Source organism: Thunnus albacares, chromosome 22 (genome assembly GCF_914725855.1).
Source record: "Thunnus albacares chromosome 22, fThuAlb1.1, whole genome shotgun sequence".
NCBI classification, from domain to species: Eukaryota; Metazoa; Chordata; class Actinopteri; order Scombriformes; family Scombridae; genus Thunnus; species Thunnus albacares.
Genome location: NC_058127.1, coordinates 23,248,530 through 23,271,366, shown reverse-complemented (window position 1 = coordinate 23,271,366; position 22,837 = coordinate 23,248,530). Strand labels below are relative to the sequence as shown.

General features: G+C 38.4%; 1 protein-coding gene across 1 annotated transcript; it reads left to right on the top strand.

The window, feature by feature from the left end:
* Positions 1-3,984: 3,984 nt before the first annotated feature.
* On the top strand, positions 3,985-19,396 carry LOC122974514 (macrophage mannose receptor 1-like). Its single transcript, XM_044342549.1, has 7 exons — positions 3,985-4,021; positions 5,931-6,167; positions 6,341-6,580; positions 6,907-7,008; positions 17,120-17,194; positions 18,510-18,884; positions 18,988-19,396. The coding sequence occupies exons 1-7, from the start codon at positions 3,985-3,987 to the stop codon at positions 19,383-19,385; spliced, it is 1,464 nt and encodes a 487-aa protein (XP_044198484.1). The 3' UTR covers positions 19,386-19,396.
* Positions 19,397-22,837: the final 3,441 nt, after the last annotated feature.

The window sequence follows — 22,837 nt, the reverse complement described above, 5'->3', positions numbered from 1 at the left end:
GGCAAAAGTATGTGAACCCTTCCTTTCAGTAACTGGTGTGATCCCCTTTTACAGCAATAACTTCAACCAAACGTTTCTGGTAACTGTTTATCAGCCCTGCACATCAGCTTTTTTTTTAATTTTTTTTTTTTATTGGTGATACTGTTAACAAGACATAGTGGAAAGGAAAAAAATAAATAAAAGACAAATCAAGCAAATAGACAAACAAACAAAAATAATGACAAACAACAGCAGTGACAACATCATATTACAATGAAAAAGGTAGTAAATGTAGAGAGCAACTAAGCAATATGGATTGATTGTGGGAAAAGGGAAGGGGGGGTGAGTGATTAAAGTGAGAAAAGAAGAGAGAGAGGGGGAGGAGAAAGGGAGGGGGAGAAAGAAAAAGTGAGAGCATTAATAATTATGATAATAATAATAATGATAATAATAATAACAATACGACAATATAACATATTAATGATAATAGTCTTGTTTGATAGTATACTGTGGCGTCGGTAGCGGCAGAGGCAGCCACAATAACAGCAAAATGGGTTAAATAATTAAGATATTTATATTAATTTATATCAATTTATATCTATTTGAGTTTATATCAATTAAATTAATTTAATATGGCTATGGGGGGTGGAGCCAAACACAGAGAGCCCAAGGAGGGGATGCCACCATCACCCCTCCACACGACAGCCAGCCCCTCCAGCAACACAGCCACAGCCCAGGGACCAGACCAGCTGAGACCAGCTAAGGGGTATTCCTCCTATAGTATTTGTCTGTTTTGCTTCTTTCCCCTTCTCCCCTTCTCTGTCTTTTGTTGTTTGTTTGTTTGCTTCTTTGTCTGTTTTGGAGACGGTCCAAACCTAGTCCAGCTGGACCACTCTCAGACCCTTTGGGAGAGAGTTTGTCCAGTGGAAGGTGACCTGCTCTAACCATTCTTTAGTAGAACAACTTGTGTGTTTAGAGTTGTTGTCTTACTGCATGACGTGCTTTCTGTTGATCTTCAGTTCACAGACAGATACCTTGACATTTTCCTGTAGAATTTGCTGGTACAACTCAGAACTCATGCCTCCATCCATGATTGCAAGTTGTCCTAGTTCAGAGGCAGCAAAGCAGCCCAAACCATGATACTACCACCACCATGTCTCACAGATGGGTTAAGGTTCTTATGCTGGAATGCAGTGTTTCCTCATTGCCAAACATAACGCTCCTCTTTCAAGCCAAAAAGTTTGATTTTGGTCTCATCCATCCACAGAACATTGTTCCAATCACCTTCTGGCTTATCCACGTGGTCTTGAGCGAATCGTAGACAGCAGCAATGTTCTTTTTGGAGAGAAGTGGCTTTTTTCCTTGCAACTCTGCCATGCACACCATTGATGTTCAATGTTCTCCTGATGGTGGACTCATGAACATTGACTGTAGCCACTGCACGAGAGACCTTTAGTTTCCTAGAGGTTACCCTGGGGTCCATTGTGGCCTCCCAGACTATTACACGCCTGCTCTTGGTGTGATTTTTGTTGTTCGACCATTCCTGGGGAGGGTAACAATGGTGTTGGATGTCTTCAATTTATACATGATCTGCCTGACAGTTGACTGGTGGAGTCCAAACTCTTTAGAAATGGTTTTGTAACCCTTTCCAGCCTGGTGAATATCAACAACTCTTCTTCTAATGTCCTCAGAAATCTCCTTTGTTCGAGCCATGACACATTTCCACAAACCTGTGTTGTGAAGCTCAGACTTTGATATTAAAGACCCAGATTTCTCTTCTTTAAATAAGGTAGGGCCTCCCAGACTCACACTTGATTTTCATCCCATTGATTGAAACAACTGACTGTAATTTCCCCTTCAAATGAATTAATAATCCTAGGGGCTCACATACTTTTGCCACACACAAATATGTAACATTGGATCATTTCCCTCAATAAATAAATGAACAAGTGTAAGGTTTTTGTCTCACTTCTTAAACTGATGTCTCTTTATCTAGTTTTAGGATTTGAGTGGAAATCTGATCACGTTTTAGGTCATATTTATGCAGAAATAGAGCAAATTCTAAAGGATTCACAAATTTCAAGCAGCACTGTACATATGTAGAGCTTGATGACCTCAAAATCTTACTGTCCAATATGTATCAACATGCCATAAACTGAGGGACAGTGAATGACCCAGACACACACAAACACACACACACACACACACACACACAAATACATGCATAAGATATACTATATGTAATTAATATATATCAATCTTAATGTTGGAGAAGTACCACTCCATTCTTCAGAGACATGCTGTACCCTCTGGTTTGTATCTTTGTGGAGAAGGATTCATACTGCAGCAGGATAATGACCCCAAACACACCTCAAAGCCAGCTGGAGTGCATGCTGTCATTAAAGTAAAAGGAGGAAATACTAAGATATTCTGAAATTTATGTACATTTTTCAAATTATTTGTAATGAAAGAAATAGTATTACATTCAGAACAAAGGCAAAATAGAAGTATCTTGACTAGAAGTCTCAGACTTTGGATCCCACTGTACATGTACATCCTTTTTTTCTTTATGTAAAAATTATTTTTATTTTTTTTGTCATTAACCTCTGACTTCATTTTCTGGAGTCTCGTCCTGTGTGGAATCTTAGGAAGCACTTGTGTTTGTTAGTAAACCAGAGATGATCATCACACTTTCTGTACTTTGCATAAGAAATACAATATATTTGTATGCATCTATTCAACCCTTTAGACCATAAAATGTACTTGTGTCTGTTATTGCCAGTGAGTAGTAGATAGCAAAAACATGAACCAGATCATCATTTTACACAATAATACATCACCATCATTCAGAATGTCTTAACACTTACACTAACTGCACTAATTATGTCTCGAGGCAACGCATAAAAAATCACATTTTAGAAAAAATAAAACATGTCTTTAAAACATCAGTTCAGTTTTTTAGAGATTAAAGCACATGCTTGTATCTTTTTAAAGGTTGTCTTGATTTCAAGGTGTTATATAGTCAAATATATCTGACCCTTTTCTAGCACTGTTCCACATGTGGCTCCACTTCCTGAAAATGTGTCCCACCCCAAAAATGCAACATTATACCCACTTCAACTCCTCATCTGATTTGATAGAAACTTCTGATCAAGGTTAACAATGTGTGAAAATTACAATATGTATAAGTGAGAGGCTCAGAAGACTTCCTGCTGCCTGAAGGCAACAATATGTAGTAGAGTAGTGGTAGACAAATAGCAGCCATGAGCCAAATCTGGTTGAACTGTCTCCTATTAAACCTGTGAACTGATATTACTCAATTTATTTATATATGTATGTGTGTATTTTCATCTGATGTATATACACATTGGAATCGGTGGAATTTTAATTAGAGGTGTTAACCACATTTAAACATTTCAAACATCCAGCCCAGCCTCTCTGTGAACAGGTATCATTGGAACTACTTTCTACTGAAGAAATAGTCCCAATGAAAACTAATCACAGTGAATTCTGTTTGGAGTAATGAAGACTCCAGAGGGAGATGTTGCTGCTGAATTATCTGAATGACACTTTTTCAACACTGTGAGCACCAAAAAACAAAGAAACAGAAAATTCCATTCACCTCTAATGTATAGAAGACAAATACAACTGAAACTCTGCACGCTAGATACGACTGGAGGTAAGTGAGAAATAAAATATATATATTTTGTAGTTGAGATGAACTGATCCCTTCAAATCACTTTGCACACGACCAAAGTATGACTCTGAAAAAAACAGCCTCAAAAATGTTCTGTGGGAACATGAAAATGTGTTGGAGATAAACATTTACATGTGTGTCAATACTTTTTGCATATAGAATGCAACAGAACTGTGACTTTTGCCCCTAACAGAGAAGAGAAGCTGGTGTTGTATTTGACTAGATTTGCCTCAGAACAGCTAATATAGAGGTAGAGTTTCCTTGTAAGAGTGAACATCGACACACAGAGACCTCAGAGCAGCATCATGATGGAAAGGATCTTGCTGGGTGTCCTGTATCTCTCAGGTCAGTGAAATATTTAAAGATATAATATGTAACTTTTGCACATTATAATGTTTAATGTTTAATGTTTAACTTAATATTTTATTGAGTTGTGTAATACATCATCCAAAATGTTTCTAATGTTCAAACCTGGAAATTCACACTTTTAATCAAGGTAAGGGTCCTTTCCATTTGGTCGGCAGTTAATAGCATCATATGACCTTTGTGCATACGTCAGTGTTGTGGTTGTCTGCCAAATGCTGTCATAAACTGACATGTATCCAGATTTAAGCCACATTTTTATTAAACATTTTTTATATCTTGGTTGTTTTTAACTTTATCTTTTAACCGGATGAAGGATTTTAGTCATCAGACGTCTGGATCTTAAGTTATCAGAGAAACAAGCTGAGCAAATGTTAACAGCCTCTCTGAATGTCTCATATCCAGAGGGGCTGAAACACTGATTATTAACATGAAACTGCTTTATTCAGTGTTTTACTGGTTTTAATCACTGTGTAGGATATTCCTCAGCAGAACACTGTCTACCTTAATAAGTGGCCAATGCCATCACTTTATTACTTTCCTTATTGTTTGAATGTGTACATTTGTGTCCATAACTATGTTGGAAATTTTTAACTCAATTCTCCAAGTTGTATGTGTGTTAAAATCAGGTGATTAATATCTCAGTAACCACTAGAGATAAACATGTGCTGTTTGGTAGCATTGTAATCTCCTGAGCATAAGAACATTTGATTTTTAGTCATGGTAGTTGTTTGGTAACAAGGTACAGTTGTTTGAGAGATTGTTTTAAAAATAAGACAAATTATCTGACCTCCAGTGGATGCCATGATTGGTCAGACGCTTCTCTGAAGTCCCTTATCTAACTGTACCTATAAAAGACCATCACTGGAATGCAATAGTTGGATTCTCTTTGTTACTGGTACGAGGTCCCATTCTTTCTCTGAGTTGAAACCAACTTCAGCTGACAGATTTTCATCTCCACTCCCCACGGTGGCAACACCTTCTCATCTCTCCTGACGTCACCACACCACTCAGCAGCTACCAGCCCACAGACATGCAAGTAGCACACTTCTGCTCTGCTAACTGGGTGAATTCAAAAAGCTTCATCTGCTTAGAACTGAATTCTAAATTTGCCACCCCAGTTTACCAGCTGCTTCCAGTGACGGTCACTAGTCAACCCCTTTTCTGACAAACTCTGGTTCTGCATTCATTCATTCTTTCATTGTAGCGTCATTGTTTGTTTAGTGAGTGTTGTTTTGTGTCATTGTTAGGTTAGTCTTTAGGTAATAAATGTTTTGCATATAAAGTCATTGCCTTTGTTTTCTTTAACTTACTTTCAGTCACTTTACGTATCCGATTCCTCTCCTGAGTGCAAGTTAATTCCTTCCCAAAGCTGATTTATGTGTTAAAGATTCTCTTGACTAATCACCAAGAGAAACTATTTATTAGTCTTATTATGCTGATTCTGAGGTTATAACGCTGGACAAATAATTGAAGTGGTTCTGTGTAATAATTCTGCTTAACAGTAAATTTCCCCAAACTGAGCTAAAATTTCCCTACAATTTTGGTCTGTTTGTTTTGGAGAGGAGGAGACCTCTGTGGATAATTTGGTTCCTGGTAAAAACCTCCTGAACAATGAACACTGAAGGAATCCTAACCGGGAGAAGCTGACTGCAATGACTGCAATGGTGGTTATTTCACAATGAAGACAACAACTCCCATGATCCCACATTACTTCATGATGTCATCAAACTCGGTCTTTTGTTATTGTTTTGATTAAGAGTCCACTAGCAGCAGAAGTTAAATACTGTGCGTTTAATAATGTCTAACAGTGTTTATTATTTCATTTTACTGTAATACTTAAAAATGTTAGAGTCACCTCACATGTTAAAAAGTGGTGTTTTCCTCACAGGCTGGTCCATCTTCTCCATATGTCGTCTCCATCAGTACCACTTTGTTGCTGAACCCATGAATTGGACTGAAGCTCAGACGTACTGCAGAGAGACATTCACAGACCTGGCCACCATTGAAAACACTGAAGACATGAACCAACTCATCAACACAGTTTCATCTGCTGGTTACAACAGTCAAGTCTGGATTGGCCTGTACAGAGTCATTGATTGGAAGTGGTCAGATGGGTACAGAGGGAGTGGAGCTGAATATAGGAACTGGAAATCAAGTCATCCACGCTTATCGATTAATATTCACTGTGTAGTCATTGGATGTGGTCACGATTGGTGGGATACTTATTGTGAAAGAGATTTTAAATTTGTCTGTTATAATGGTAAGTACCAAGCTAAGCATTATTTCTTCTCTAATAATGATTACATTCAGCACTTCAAATCAAAGATTCATTTTCCCCCAATAATTTAACTGCAGGAACACAGCTGGATCCTGAATTTGTTTTTGTGAATCAACCAATGAACTGGTCCAATGCTCAGAGGTACTGCAGGGAGAACTTCATAGACCTGGCCACTGTGAGGAATAACACTGAGAGCCGGGAGGTTGGGAATTCGGTGCCTTGTGCAGACTGGGCATGGATCGGCCTGTACAAAGACCCTGGTATTAACTGGTCTGATGGCAGTGCCTACTCGTTCCCCCATTGGGGTGGCTCATTTTCAGTTTCAGAATCACTCAGATTGGTGAAAATGATGTGTGGTGTGCAGGAATCAAGGCAGTGGATGTTTAAGTCCTGTGAAGAGAGATTTCCATTTGTCTGCTACAGCATCCCTCCTGGTGAGTGGTTTACTGTCCTTCAGTGGAAGCCAGAGAATGCTGCATAACTTTAGCATAAATCATGTTTGAATGTACACGAAAAAATGTAAATATCACAGAAATAATAGGACAGCAAATGAATGATTCATTTCTCCTCTCATTCTGTGTCTCAGTACCAGTAAAGAGGTGGGTAGTTAAGCTGAGGATGAAGGTGCAGGACTCCTCTGTGGATCTCAATGACCCTGCTGTGAAAGCAAACATCCTGAAAAAGGCAAGTCTCCAAAATCCAGACTGGGTTAGGGGCTGGTGTGTCTCAAACAGGTCTAGAATACTTTTTTACATGCTTATTCTGCTTGATGTGTTTTGCCACTATGAAGTTTGATAATATCTAAAAACCAGTGGGGGTTTTTAGATACAACAACAACACAATAAGGGGGATGAATGTTTCCAAATGGCTTCCATTTGTGTTTCCCAGTTCCAGGACAGACTGAAGGAGCAAGGAGTGAGTGGAGTCACCCTGAAGTGGAGAGAACAGCCTGATGGGAAAGTCTTCCACAAGGAGGGAAAAGAAGAGAAGAAGGAAAAATGAAAGAAGACTGAGTTCTGAAATGAAAACCCAGCTTTACTTACCTGTAATCCATGTTGAATGTTGATTCTCTATCTGCTAACAATACACTATCATCAGCTTAACCGTAACCTTGACTACATCCTGTATGGACGAGTTTTATCCTTCCTCATCAATATTACTGTGTGAAGTGTTTCAATCAAAGTCACTTTTCTTCCAAATAAAACATATGAGATGAGTCTTTGGCTTCAAGTTTACAGTGTGTGAACCAACCTGATAAAAGCAACAGACACACAGTTATGGCAGTGATTTATTGCAGAATAATAAAGTAATCTAGGTGATAATGGGAGCACTGGTAGTCTGCAAAGGCCTTCCATCCAAACGTTTGAAATCTGTAGACTTCTGTTGCTGCACTCAAACAAAAACACTTTAGCAAAAGGCAAGAGTACTAAGAAAAGACACAACTGACAAATGTATGAAAAAGTGTGAGTATCTTATATAGATAATATGATATAGGCTGATAATATAGGCTGACACAGGAAAATCTATCCACTTCACATTCCCTCCATGACAGCCAGTGGAGGAAGAAGTTTTTACATCCTTTACTTCAAAGCAGCAATACTACAATATAACATAAGTATGATGAGTAAAACGTAGTAGAAGTATAACAAGTGAAAATAGTGGTTGTGCAGTGACATTAATATGACATTATTAGATTATTAATACTGATGCATCAGTGTGTGAACAACATTTTATTGTTGTAGCTGGTTAAGGTGGAGCTAGTTTGAACTACTTTATATACAGCAAACTTAACTGTAGGTAGTTGAGTCCAGTGGTTCCCAGCCTAGGGGTTGGGCCCCTCCAAAGGGTCCCAAGATAAATCTGAGGGGTCGTGAGATGATTGATGGGAGAGGAAAGAGGTTAAAAGACAAGTGAATCACTGGTTTAATCTTTAATGTGTTGTATTTCATATCATGAGTGTTTTTATGTTAAATAAAATATTCTGTAAAGTAACTAGTGACTATAGGTGTTAAATAAATGTATAATATTTCCTCAAATATTGTGGAGTACATGTTGCTAAAAATGGAAACATTCAAGTAAAGTACAAGTACCTCAAAATTGTACTGAAGTACAGTATTTCATTAAATGTACTTAGTTTGTTGTCAGATGATGACAGGAACATGTCATGTGACTGAGCACCTCTGTTATTTTACACACCATTGGACAAACTATGTGCTCCTACAAACATAGTTGTGAACGTCACACCAAACCTCTGTAAATATGTCAGGTCTAAATAATTACACACAACTAAAGAATATACAGATACATAGTGGGATTATAGTGAATTATCAATGACTGCATGAGCACATACTGTGTTTCATATTGCATACATGCTGAGCTCTCCACGCATCTGTGTGTGAGAATTAAAATGCAACACTGCACTCTTGTGTTTGCATGTGTGTATTGTTGGCTGCAAAGTGAGAGTCTAGTAAATGTGGGAACAAAGTGAGAGACAGACATGTAAAACAAGAGGGGAGGATGTGATTTGTTGTTGTAGTTTTACTGAACTACAGCTGATTGCATGTTACCCTTTAGAAATAATCTTACTACCATAGGATCATTAAAATGGTTTGCTTGAGAAAACATCTGAAATATCTTCATTTTAGAGGAGTCATTGAACCTCTCCTGTATTTCTCTCTTTGTTGGTAATGATTTACTGAGTCCTATTGCGTTTCTACATGAGTGATGCTTGAGAGAATATGAGGAAGACAGATAACAGAGAGAGAAAATAAAACATGTATTGAGTTCAGTAAAGTGACTTATTTGGATGTAGTTTAGTTAAACTAAGAACCTGGAGTTTTGTATTGATTTGCAGCCTTGTAACATTTAGATGGGAGCTGTGTTTAGTGGCCTTTTGTTTGACACAAATGATAATTATGTAATAATAAATTACTCATCATAACCTGGTCTCTTCGAGAGTGGATGCCACCCTTCAGTGAGGAAACCTTCCGGGACCATGAACCTGGGAAGAATCATCACCCATTTACCGTGTGTGAGCCTGGCTATGTGCTCCTGTGTGTCTTGCACAGTTAGAGTGTAAGGTTGATAACAGAGATGGGAGAAATTACTCATCTTGTGCAACATTTCTGGAGAAGAAACTCAGGCACAGTGCAGATGAGGAGAGGAGAGAACACCTGCTGCCAAGCAGGCTGCCTGCGTGACGTTATGTCATAGAAAGATGTAAGATGAGAGGCCAGAGAAGAACGAGCAACAGACATTGTTTTTCCCTTTATTCATCTCACCTGAGTTGGCGAGACATAAGCAACCCCCTCCTCAGTGTGGTGCCTCTAACTCCTGGAACACACAGACTACCTTTACCTGAACAGTGTGTGTGCATCACTGAAATGCTGTGTCTCACACACCTGCAGTGTCCACACAGACAGTGTTGCTGCTGCAGTGCTGCTACTGCCAGTCCTATATTTCTACATAGAGTTTGACTTTGATAATGGACGTTAATAACAGAATGTTTCATATCATTTCATTTATATTTAGTTTAGACAGTCAAAGGTTAAGAATCATGTGCTCATTTGTGAAAAAGAAATAAATGTGAAAGCTTTGTTTCTGACGGGCATGGTGGGGTCAAGTTGGGGCTACTTCTGTGTCAGACACATACACTCCTCATGATGGGTGAGGGAGGGACGGGGTGCGTCCTCTGACAGTCCGCTTCCTCCCCAGGGCCTGGAGGCAGCTAAGGAAGGGGAAACCACAGCCCCTTGATGCCCCAGCCAGTTGATGGTGGAGTGATGCTGCTTCCACTTGCAGATAATGGCCTCAGTGGTGCTTATGGGAACATTTAAGAGTTGAGGAATCAGTCGCTAACCTGTACCCTTCCTATGTTGCTCAACAGTCTTGTTGCAAAGGTTTTGGGAGAGCTCTTTGCCTCTAATCATCATGAGATGCTTCTTCATGACAGCTTGGTAACAAATAATGTGTTCACAGATGTCTAACCCTTTTTAAAAGAGTGGAAGTGCTAATAGCCACATGAACTAACCAGCTGATTCTAAATAGCACAGGTAAGAGGACTAATTAGTGGTTCAGTGTTTGTTCATACAGCGTGTTCAATACTTTGGGTCATTCAAATTTAATGCACATGACTTTTTTATTGATTGGAATGTTATGATTTCTTTAGCTGTTTTGCCTTATTGAGTTAATATCAATGCCTGATCTTAATTTCATATGAATATCTGCACTGGAAATATGTTTCCTGAAAAAAATGTTGACGTGTTGAATACTTATTTCCCCCACTGTACATTTCTGTTTTTCGTGTTAATTATTATACACATATGATGAAAGGAAGACGATGCACCTGAAATAGTTATATTTGTTCTGACTTATTACATGAGTTTGCCTATTTGCATAATTTCATGATAAAAATAAAGGTTATAATACAGATATATATTGTATGTAGGTCTATAATAATAAGTTTCATTGTGATAGAAGAACAAGATTTATTTTTGTCTTTATTCAACTGTGGTGCCTTAGAACACATCCACCCTCACCCACGTTTAGGTTATTAAGAAATTTCACATAGGCTTGGCTATGTTGCAAATTGGGCCTACTGGTACAGAAAAAATAGATATTGTGATCCGTTGTGGGGAGAGTGAGGTAACCTGTTTTACATTTACATTGTTACACTATAATACCAACTGTACCAACAAATTATATACATTTATTTTAGTCTAAAATACAAAATGTGTAATATTTCACTCATGACTGTATATCTGAGCAGGCTGTAAGTTATATACTGTACATAAACAACTACTATACAGTATGTACTGTACATAAAGTAACGTCATTTTACCATTTATCGTTACCTATGTTTGACACAAAATACGAGTAGACTACATTAGGAGTTAAAAGAAAAGATCAAGCAAACACCAAGTTACTTAAATGATAAATTAAATAACACAAATAATGACTTCATTTAAAATTAGGGAACTCCCGGCTGCCGTTATACAACAGCTGGTCTGCCAAAATCCAAAGTATTAAACACAGCAAACAGCTGCACAACTTCCAGCCTCACTAGAGGACATTAATTAGATCAGAGTGGATGTGTTAACAATTAATTAACATTCAATCACAATTGTTGGATATGGAAATATACACAAGGAATGACTATATACAGGTGAAAACATTTCTGTGATATGTGTGACCTGCCCAACTGGAGGGTAAGGTACTGCTAATCCCACCTTAACCTGGGCTTCCCCCAAGACCACCTACTCTATACAGGTCAACACACAGATAAGTGTAAAGAAATTAAACAGAGACGTGGCTTCGAGAACAATTGTATCAAATTTATTCATTTAAATTTATTTAAAAAGATCAGTTTAAAAAAACAGTAATGTTGTAATACAACCAGAGACCAATTTATTGATATAATAAAGATAATATCTGCTAAGTAGGTATTTAAGAGTTGAAAATACCTCACACACCCTCACGATCATGCTGTTTCTGAGCGAATAATAAAATATATATATTCAAATTACTCCTAACTCTTAAGAAAAAAACAAAAACATATGATTAACAAGCCAGGCTGACTGGTACGAGATAGCCTCTTCTTCCCACGATTACATCACCATGTGTTTGCACAGCACTGCCACCACTGCAAACACACACACACACACACACACACACACACACACACACACACACACACACAGCAAACTAACACCCCTAGGTGCCGTGTAATACTTGTCTGCATGCAGGTGCACAACAAACCATACGGCTAGAGCCCCCACACAGTACAGCCCGGATACCTAAAGCTAAAATAAAGTAGCGCAGAGACAGTATTAATACACCTAACGAGGTCCTTCAGGCGCAGTGGACTCGTCTCACAACACAAATATTACAATCAGTCAAAAATATGCTGAACCAAAAGAGGCAAAAGCAACACTACATACAACTAAACAAAAGAAAGAAAAAAATAAAAAACAACAAAAACTATAGGCAAAACAGTAGCAAACTATCCTAAAAGAAAAGAAAAAGGGAAAATTAAAAAAAAAAAAAAAAAAAAAATCCCAAATATCCAACCGTGGCCTTCAATATGATATGCTTAATTATTTCATCCTACCTCTACCATAATAACCCCGGCCAATTATGGCACAGCTCAAATGCTCCTCCGCTCTGGACCCCTAAATCACAAAGAACTCATCATTTTTGATACGACTCAATACAACACTACACAGGAAACAACAACTATTAGTGCCTACCTCTACAGGTGAAATCTACTGTCTCCCACGGATCTGGATGTTCAAAAGCTGGGGTTGCCTGCACCCGGTATTTACAATTGTTGCCATTAGTACCATGAAGAAAACCTGGCAGGTTGACTTTCAACTACTATACATACCTCGAACAGGAAGACCAAACTCCCTGTCTGCCAGCTGACCACCGTGTAGGAGGATTATAGCACTCTGCCGTACGCTACGGGAAAACAAGTCTCTCTCTGTGTGTGTGTATTCAATGAGTATTTATAATGTGATTTGATTGCGCTGTCGGCGTTTCCCTTGTATGGAAAGTGACATACTAACATAAAGAGGAAGTTCCAGATTATTGCTCAGTAGGTCGTACATACTCATGTATGTAATAATAGAATAGGTACCTGGTAGTTAAACAATGACTACAGTGTAATTTGTAAATTCCTAAATTTTTACCCCCTTATTCCATAACGTCACATCTTGTTCCCCTGTACCTACATATATGTATTGGTACGTACTGTACTGGTACACTGTTAGTACAAAAGATTACACCATAACTACAGAGTAATTACACTGTACGTTGCGGGCTGTATTGTAAAGCGTTACCAAAATAAAATGTCATCTTTGTTGGCTATATGTCCACTAACAGGGCCTCACACAGCTTAATTAAAACATACTATAGTTATTTAACAAACTTACTCTTCCTACCAGCTATCATACATTGTAACTACTAGCGTTAATTCTTTGCTTATCAAAGTAATCCTTCATACATATCACATTCCTACTGAGTCATGTAGAGTTTAAAGGCAACTTAATAGACATCACAATAAAAAAAACATACATCATACATCAGCTTCAACCTCACTGAAAGTTGTCCACTGGATGGCACTGTGGTTCTATTACTATGTAACAATTTGACAGGCATTACTTTGTGACCAATAATATATAGATTACAAGATGATTTTATACTTAAAAAACATTGAATCAAACTTCTGGTTTTAAGGAACACAGAAATTCAACTAAGGCTTAACTGAATTTACGACAGGTCTGGACTATCTTTATTGGAAGTCTTACCAGGGTGAAAGCATCAGGGGAGGAATGTGGGTGTGTGTGTATGTATGAGATTAGAAGGTAAAAAGAGAACATAAAATGTAGGTAGAGTTGTCCAAACTCATCAAACAAATTGATGAGGTTTCACTATGATAAACAGTCTCTCTGCATTTGTCCAAGGAAAGGGTCCTTTAATCCGGCATCCTCTGAATCTTGGGTTGATAAAGCATGTAGCAGCATTAGTGTCATAAATTCCACTTGGGATTGTCCCACACAATTTAGAGAGAGTTTGGGGTGAGGAGATGGTTCTGTGAGGAGTCAAAACGGACACTTTAATGTGAAGGAAGGGTTCTCAGTTTACCTGAGGGCATTTCCAGACAAAGCTGAATATACATCCATGTCTTTTGAGGTTAGAGGTTATTGTTGATTGAGCTCAGACCTTCTTTGGGCTATTTTTGCAGGAAAAACAAAGATCAACTGGTTCTCCTACAATTCTGACAGGTTTGAGGCTAGAGTAGGCAAATGTTGAAAATGTTTGTAAAAATAATCTTTTATGCTCATTTTCTAAAACTATTTTCTACTATTATTTTCTGTATTGCACAACATTATGCACATATTTGTCTGTAACTTTCGTGGTAGCTCAGCTCTGTGAAGCACATTTACATAGTACATTCCTGGAATGAAATGTATGATATAAATAAAGTTTTGTTTGCTTGCTTGATAATATCAAAGACAAATCCATGTAAATATGGAGCATGCAAACTAAGTGTGTGTCTCTGTTTGTTTATTTTGCAGGAATGGGAGCAGAAGAACAGCACATAAACCTCTCAACCCCTCACATCAGTCTCATGTTATTTCCTTTTTCTTTTTCTTTTCAAGAAATTGTGTTTATATTTATTTAATTGTTCATACAGTCTGAGAGCGTGTTGAGGACACAAGCATAGCATTCACATGAACTAGAACAAGTTGCCTGTTTTAGTAAACTGTAAGTGCCACACCATACAGAAATAGCAACCTTTTGAAACTTTTATACTATGGAGCATGTTCAGTGCACAAACTTTCTTCTTCAAGCAACCACCAGTCTCTTTGTTTCCTTTTCACTCAAAATCTGATTCAGTTTGGGTTCAAAAAGGTCAAAACCAAGTATTTATTTGTAAATGTTTGAAGGAAATACTAGCTTCCCTTTGTTTATTTATGTTGATATATTTAAAGTGTTTTTGTAGAATTTGTTTGGCTCCACACAATCATATTTTCTACATCATGACTGGTTGTCATTCATGTGTGTCAGCATCAGCAGACAAAGTGCATCTTTAAGGGTCACAGTAATCACACAGCAGCTGAACAACAATGCAGCTCCTCTCAAAGAGCTATTTGGTGAGTAATGGTGAATCCCCTGTTTTATTTCCTGTTTCCTTGCTGAATGAATACAATCCTGTATTTGTATTGTGGAGAACCTCCGGACACTGACCTCTGGTAGCTGTTTCAGGACAGCAGCTGACAGTTGGTAGGCCCCTTCATCTTGGTTTACTGTCCACTGGCTGTGAAACCAGAGCCCCTCATCTTCATCAGGGCCTTTTTTAGTTGTGTCCATTACCTGAACTGCCAGTTTTTAATATGGAAAACCATATTTTCTCACTTGTCTCTAGTGTTGTGTAGCCATGCAGATACTTTTGGTTGTATTTGTCCATGTATTGAGATTTCTGCAAAAACACAACGGGATTGAATAGAATATTGTTTATGGCACTAACAGCATAATCAATAATTACAAATTCTCAAGAAACCTGTTTTCTTAAGTACTATTTTTGCAGTAGAAAGTTGTTCCAAACCAAAAGTACCTGCATGGCTACCACCTGCACCTGCTTACTGAGAAAAAATGAGCCTGATTCCAGGCTAGAGATGTGCTGCCCACATGTCTCATCAATGTCATATTTTTATATTTAGACCAAGGAGTCCTGACTGTCATGGACTTTCCTCCACAGTCACCTGACCTCAACCCCATTAAACATTCATGGGGCACTTGAAGACTGAGAGAGCCAAACTTTCTGTGACATCACAAGAAGCTCTTTGGAACATTGTCAAATCCTAACAAGGCTCATCAGGTTTTGAACAGACTTGTGGAGTCCATGCCAGCTGGAGTGCATGATGTCATTAAAGTAAAAGGAGGAAATACTAAGATATTCTGTAATTCATGTACCTTTTTCAAATCACTTGTAATGAAAGAAATAGTTTTACATTCAGAACAAATGCAAAATAGAAGTATCTTGACTAGAGGTCTCAGTATGCATCTATTCCACCCTTTAGACCATAAAATGTACTTGTGTCTGTTATTGCCAGTGAATAGTAGATAGCAAAAACATGAACCAGATCATCATTTTACACAACAATACATCACCATCATTCAGAATGTCTTAACATTTACACTAACTGCACTAATTATGTCTCGAGGCAACGCATAAAAAATCACATTTTAGAAAAAATAAAACATGTCTTTAAAACATCAGTTCAGTTTTTTAGAGATTAAAGCACATGCTTGTATCTTTTTAAAGGTTGTCTTGATTTCAAGGTGTTATATAGTCAAATATATCTGACCCTTTTCTAGCACTGTGCCACATGTGGCTCCACTTCCTGAAAATGTGTCCCACCCCAAAAATGCAACATTATACCCACTTCAACTCCTCATCTGATTTGATAGAAACTTCTGATCAAGGTTAACAATGTGTGAAAATTACAATATGTATAAGTGAGAGGCTCAGAAGACTTCCTGCTGCCTGAAGGCAACAATATGTAGTAGAGTAGTGGTAGACAAATAGCAGCCATGAGCCAAATCTGGTTGAACTGTCTCCTATTAAACCTGTGAACTGATATTACTCAATTTATTTATATATGTATGTGTGTATTTTCATCTGATGTATATACACATTGGAATCGGTGGAATTTTAATTAGAGGTGTTAACCACATTTAAACATTTCAAACATCCAGCCCAGCCTCTCTGTGAACAGGTATCATTGGAACTACTTTCTACTGAAGAAATAGTCCCAATGAAAACTAATCACAGTGAATTCTGTTTGGAGTAATGAAGACTCCAGAGGGAGATGTTGCTGCTGAATTATCTGAATGACACTTTTTCAACACTGTGAGCACCAAAAAACAAACAGAAAATTCCATTCACCTCTACTGTATAGAAGAGAAATACAACTGAAACTCTGCACGCTAGATACGATTGGAGGTAAGTGAGAAATAAAATATATATATTTTGTAGTTGAGATGAACTGATCCCTTCAAATCATCACCTTTGCACACGACCAAAGTATGACTCTGAAAAAAACAGCCTCATAAATGCTCTGTGGGAACATGAAATTGTGTTGGAGATAAACATTTACATGTGTGTCAATGCTTTTGGCATACAGAATGCAGCAGACCAGTGACTTTTGCCCCTAACAGAGAAGAGAAGCTGGTGTTGTATTTGACTATTGCCTAAGAACAGCAAATACAGAGGTAGAGTTTCCTTTCAATAGTGAACATCGACACACAGAGACCTCAGAGCAGCATCATGATGGAAAGGATCTTGCTGGGTGTCCTGTATCTCTCAGGTCAGTGAAATATTTAAAGATATAATATGTAACTTTTGCACATTATAATGTTTAATGTTTAACGTTTAACTCAATGTTTTATTGAGTTGTGTAATTACATCATCCAAAATGTTTCTAATGTTCAAACCCAGAAATTCACACTTTTAATCAAGGTAAGGGTCCTTTTCATTCGGTCGGCAGTTAATAGATTCATATGACCTTTGTGCATACATCACTGTTGTGGTTGCCTGCCAAACGCTGTCATAAACTGACATGTATCCAGATTTAAGCCACATTTTTATTAAACATTTTTTATATCTTGGTTGTTTTTAACTATATCTTTTAACCGGATGAAGGATTTTAGTCATCAGACGTCTGAATCTTAAGTTATCAGAGAAACAAGCTGAGCAAATGTTAACAGCCTCTCTGAATGTCTTGTATCCAGAGGGGCTGAAACACTGATTATTAACATGAAACTGCTTTATTCAGAGTAATTAATATCTCAGTAACCACTAGAGATAAACATGTGCTGTTTGGTGGCATTGTAATCTCCTGAGCATAAGAACATTTGATTTTTAGTCATGGTAGTTGTTTGGTAAAAAGGTACAGTTGTTTGAGAGATTGTTTTAAAAATAAGACAAATTATCTGACCTCCAGTGGATGCCATGATTGGTCAGACACTTCTCTGAAGTCCCTTATCTAACTGTACCTATAAAAGACCATCACTGGAATGCAATAGTTGGATTCTCTTTGTTACTGGTACGAGGTCCCATTCTTTCTCTGAGTTGAAACCAACTTCAGCTGACAAATCTTCATCTCCACTCCCCATGGTGGCAACACCTCCTCATCTCTCGTGACGTCACCACACCACTCAGCAGCTACCAGCCCACAGACATGCAAGTAGCACACTTCTGCTCTGCTAACCGGGTGAATTCAAAAAGCTTCATCTGCTTAAAACTGAATTCTAAATTTGCCACCCCAGTTTACCAGCTGCTTCCAGTGACGGTCACTAGTCAACCCCTTTTCTGACAAACTCTGGTTCTGCATTCATTCATTCTTTCATTGTGGCGTCATTATTTGTTTAGTGAGTGTTGTTTTGTGTCATTGTTAGATTAGTCTTTAGGTAATAAATGTTTTGCATATAAAGTCATTGCCTTTGTTTTCTTTAACTTACTTTCAGTCACTTTATGTATCCGATTCCTTTCCTGAGTGCAAGTTAATTCCTTCCCAAAGCTGATTTATGTGTTAAAGATTCTCTTGACTAATCACCAAGAGAAACTATTTATTAGTCTTATTATGCTGATTCTGAGGTTATAAAGTAGTGTTATCCTCACAGGCTGGTCCATCTTCTCCACATGTCGTCTCCATCAGTACCACTTTGTTGCTGAACCCATGAATTGGACTGAAGCTCAGACGTACTGCAGAGAGACATACACAGACCTGGTCACCATTGAAAACACTGAAGACATGAACCAACTCAACAACACAGTTTCATCTGCTGGTTACAACAGTCAGGTCTGGATTGGCCTGTACAGAGTCATTGATTGGAAGTGGTCAGATGGGTACAGAGGGAGTGGAGCTGAATATAGGGACTGGAGATCCAATCAACCAAGTTTAGACACTGATAAACGCTGTGTAGTTATCATAGATACTTATAACTCATGGCATTCCATTGATTGCACACTTACACATTATTTCATCTGTTACAATGGTAAGTACCCAGCAAAGCATTATTTCCTCTCTAATAATGATTATATTGTAGTTCAGGACTTCAACTCAAAGATTCATTTTTTCCCTCAATACTTTAACTGCAGGAACACAGCTGGATCCTCAATTTGTTTTTGTGAATCAAAGAATGAACTGGTCCAATGCTCAGAGGTACTGCAGGGAGAACTTCATAGACCTGACCACTGTGACGAACGACGTTGAGAACCAGGAGGTCCTGAATTTGTTGCCAGGTCGAGCCTGGACATGGATCGGCCTGTACAGAGATCCTGACATTAACTGGTCTGATGGCAGTGCCTACTCGTTCAACAGTTGGAGTGCCTCAGTTTCAGGATCACTCATGAAAATGATGTGTGGTGTGCAGGAATCAGACCAATGGACATTCAAGTCCTGTGAAGAGAGATTTCCATTTGTCTGCTACAGTGTCCCTCCTGGTGAGTGGTTTACTGTCCTTCAGCTGCATAACTTAAGCATAAATCATGTTTGAATTGTTGGGACGGGCAGGAGTGCGTTTGGTTATTAGCAATAATTCATAACTATCATAGATAATTATGAATTATGAAAGATATTGAAAAGATATTGAAAGATATTGTTAATGTTAATCAATAATTCAGGCACCAACTGTTGGATCTGTGAGGAGCACAGTTGATTATTAACAATAATTAACAATTATCAATAATAAATATAAATTAATTGATTAATAGAATTATTAATATGTATTATCAAATACGGGGCACCACCTGGAAACCGGGACCAATAACCAAACAAGGTAGTCTCATAAAAGAGTTCATCTAGAATGTTAATATCTGAGAAATATCAACATTCAAGGGTGAACAAAGAAGGGTTGAATTCGAGCGGTGTCTGGGTTACACAATAGCAAGATGGCGCTGCCTAGTGGTCGACATCTTGCACTCACCAAATTCTGTGTTACACACGTGTCTGATGGCGGATAAGGAAAGAGAGAGCAGTTCTGTATCTAATGTTATCTGACCATCAGATGTGTAAAAAGATGTCAGTGCGTGTATGTGTGTGTGTGTGTGTGTTAGTCGCAAGAGAAAGGGAAGAAGAAGGGAAAGCGATCGCGAGGGGAAGAGAAGCAGTTCCTTTGTCCACAGACAGCATGCATACGGACAGCAGTCTGTGACGCACGTTGTCTGGTTTCTGCAACTTACTTCCTCCCTCACGGTGGCACAAACACAGCAGTAGTCCCGAGCGGGACAAACACAAAACAGTCTAGCGTGGTGAACACAACTGAACAGGCAGCAAACTTAAAATACTCCTAAGAGTAAGCAAGAAAAATGGACTCGGCGGTCCGTCAATTCACACAACAAGAAACAATAGCAATAAAGCAAAAAAAGCTAAATGCTAAACAACAGCAACTGATGCTGAAAAGAACACACAACTAACACTGCTTCTGCCCAGACTTATGCCTCTTACTTGGTCGCTTTAGAAAGCGAGTAGGGTCTGTGTGAAGTCTGTCTTTCTGTCCGGTTCTGTCCGGCTCCGTCCTTGGCTAGGATGCAGACGGTGGCCGTTCTCGCACTGTGGCGAATCTCTGGCGAGCTGGCTCTCAGCGGCGTGGTGGAGAGAACAACAGAGTCGACTCGGTGAAGAAGAGCGGGGCAGAGAAGTTCCACTCCGTTTCTTCCTTCTCAAGGGGAATTTCGCTGGTTGCAGCAACGGTCTCTCTTGGATCCAGGAATGTGTTCGGGTGAACACGGGCAAAGTCTCGTCTTGTCCAGCGAGGGGAAAGACTTCGGTGAGGGGAAAGACACGTGCGTGGGGTACCTACGTTAGCGAAGCTGACTCACAGGAGGACGGTGTTTCTCCTGGCTCAGTTCACAATGAAAGCGTGTGTTTCAGGGTGTGCTCAGTTTTTAAAGGGGCAGTGATGTCATGGCTATGTCATCAGGATGCTCCGCTGTGCAGGAGCTTCTCCGCCAATGAGAGACTGTATGTTGACTGTTCCCTGCTGAGGTGTGAAAATCGCAAAGCATCCTTGGAAATGGAGTTTGCAATGGACTCTCATTGTCTGTAAGCAGCATTTTGGCGCTATTCTTTTGTCTCGGGGGAAATAAAGGAAAAAGCACCTTGTGGTCAGGCTTCACAGGTTACATGTAGGCCTTCTCTGTGTGACCTCGTGCTTTGAGGCCTAACAAAATGTACTTGAAAAAATGTAAATATCACAGAACTAATATGACAGCAAATGAATGATTTATTTTTCCTCTCATTCTGTGTCTGAAGGAGCAAGGAGTGAGTGGAGTCACCCTGAAGTGGAGAGAACAGCCTGATGGGAAAGTCTTCCACAAGGAGGGAAAAAAAGAGAAGAAGAAAAAATGAAAGAAGACTGAGCTCTGAAATGAAAACCCAGCTTTACTTATCTGTAATCCATGTTGAATGTTGATTCTCTATCTGCTAACAATACACTATCATCAGCTTAACCGTAACCTTGACTACATCCTGTATGGACGAGTTTTATCCTTCCTCATCAATATTACTGTGTGAAGTGTTTCAATCAAAGTCACTTTTCTTCCAAATAAAACATATGAGATGAGTCTTTGGCTTCAAGTTTACAGTGTGTGAACCAACCTGATAAAAGCAACAGATGTATCCACTTCACATTCCCTCCATGACAGCCAGTGGAGGAAGAAGTTTTTACATCCTTTACTTCAAAGCAGCAATACTACAATATAACATAAGTATGATCAGTAAAACGTAGTAGAAGTATAACAAGTGAAAATAGTGGTTGTGCAGTGACGTTAATATGACATTATTAGATTATTAATACTGATGCATCAGTGTGTGAACAACATTTTATTGTTGTAGCTGGTTAAGGTGGAGCTAGTTTGAACTACTTTATATACAGTAAACTTAACTGTAGGTAGTTAAGTCCAGTGGTTCCCAACCTAGGGGTTGGGCCCCTCCAAAGGGTCCCAAGATAAATCTGAGGGGTTGTGAGATGATTGATGGGAGAGGAAAGAGGTTAAAAGACAAGTGAAACACTGGTTTAATCTTTAATGTGTTGTATTTCATATCATGAGTGTTTTTATGTTAAATAAAATATTCTGTAAAGTAACTAGTGACTATAGGTGTTAAATAAATGTATAATATTTCCTCAAATATTGTGAAGTACAAGTGGCTAAAAATGGAAACATTCAAGTAAAGTACAAGTACCTCAAAATTGTACTGAAGTACAGTATTTGATTAAATGTAGTTAGTTTGTTGTCAGATGAAGACAGGAACATGTCATGTGACTGAGCACCTCTGTTATTTTACACACCATTGGACAAACTATGTGCTCCTACAAACATGGTTGTGAACGTCACACCAAACCTCTGTAAATATGTCAGGTCTAAATAATTACACACAACTAAAGAATATACAGATACATAGTGGGATTATAGTGAATTATCAATGACTGCATGAGCACATACTGTGTTTCATATTGCATACATGCTGAGCCCTCCACGTATCTGTGTGTGAGAATTAAAATGCAACACTGCACTCTTGTGTTTGCATGTGTGTATTGTTGGCTTGGAGTCTAGTAAATGTGGGAGCAAAGTGAGAGACAGACATGTAAAACAAGAGGGGAGGATGTGACTTGTTGTTGTAGTTTTACTGAACTACAGCTGATTGCATGTTACCCTATTGAAATAATCTTACTACCATAGGATCATTTAAATGGTTTGCTTGAGAAAACATCTGAAATATCTTCATTTTAGAGGAGTCATTGAACCTCTCCTGTATTTCTCTCTTTGTTGGTAATGATTTACTGAGTCTTATTGCATTTCTACATGAGATGCTTGAGAGAATTTGAGGAAGACAGATAACAGAGAGAGAAAATAAAACATGTATTGAGTTCAGTAAAGTGACTTATTTGGATGTAGTTTAGTTAAACTAAGAACCTGGAGTTTTGTATTGATATGCAGCCTTGTAACA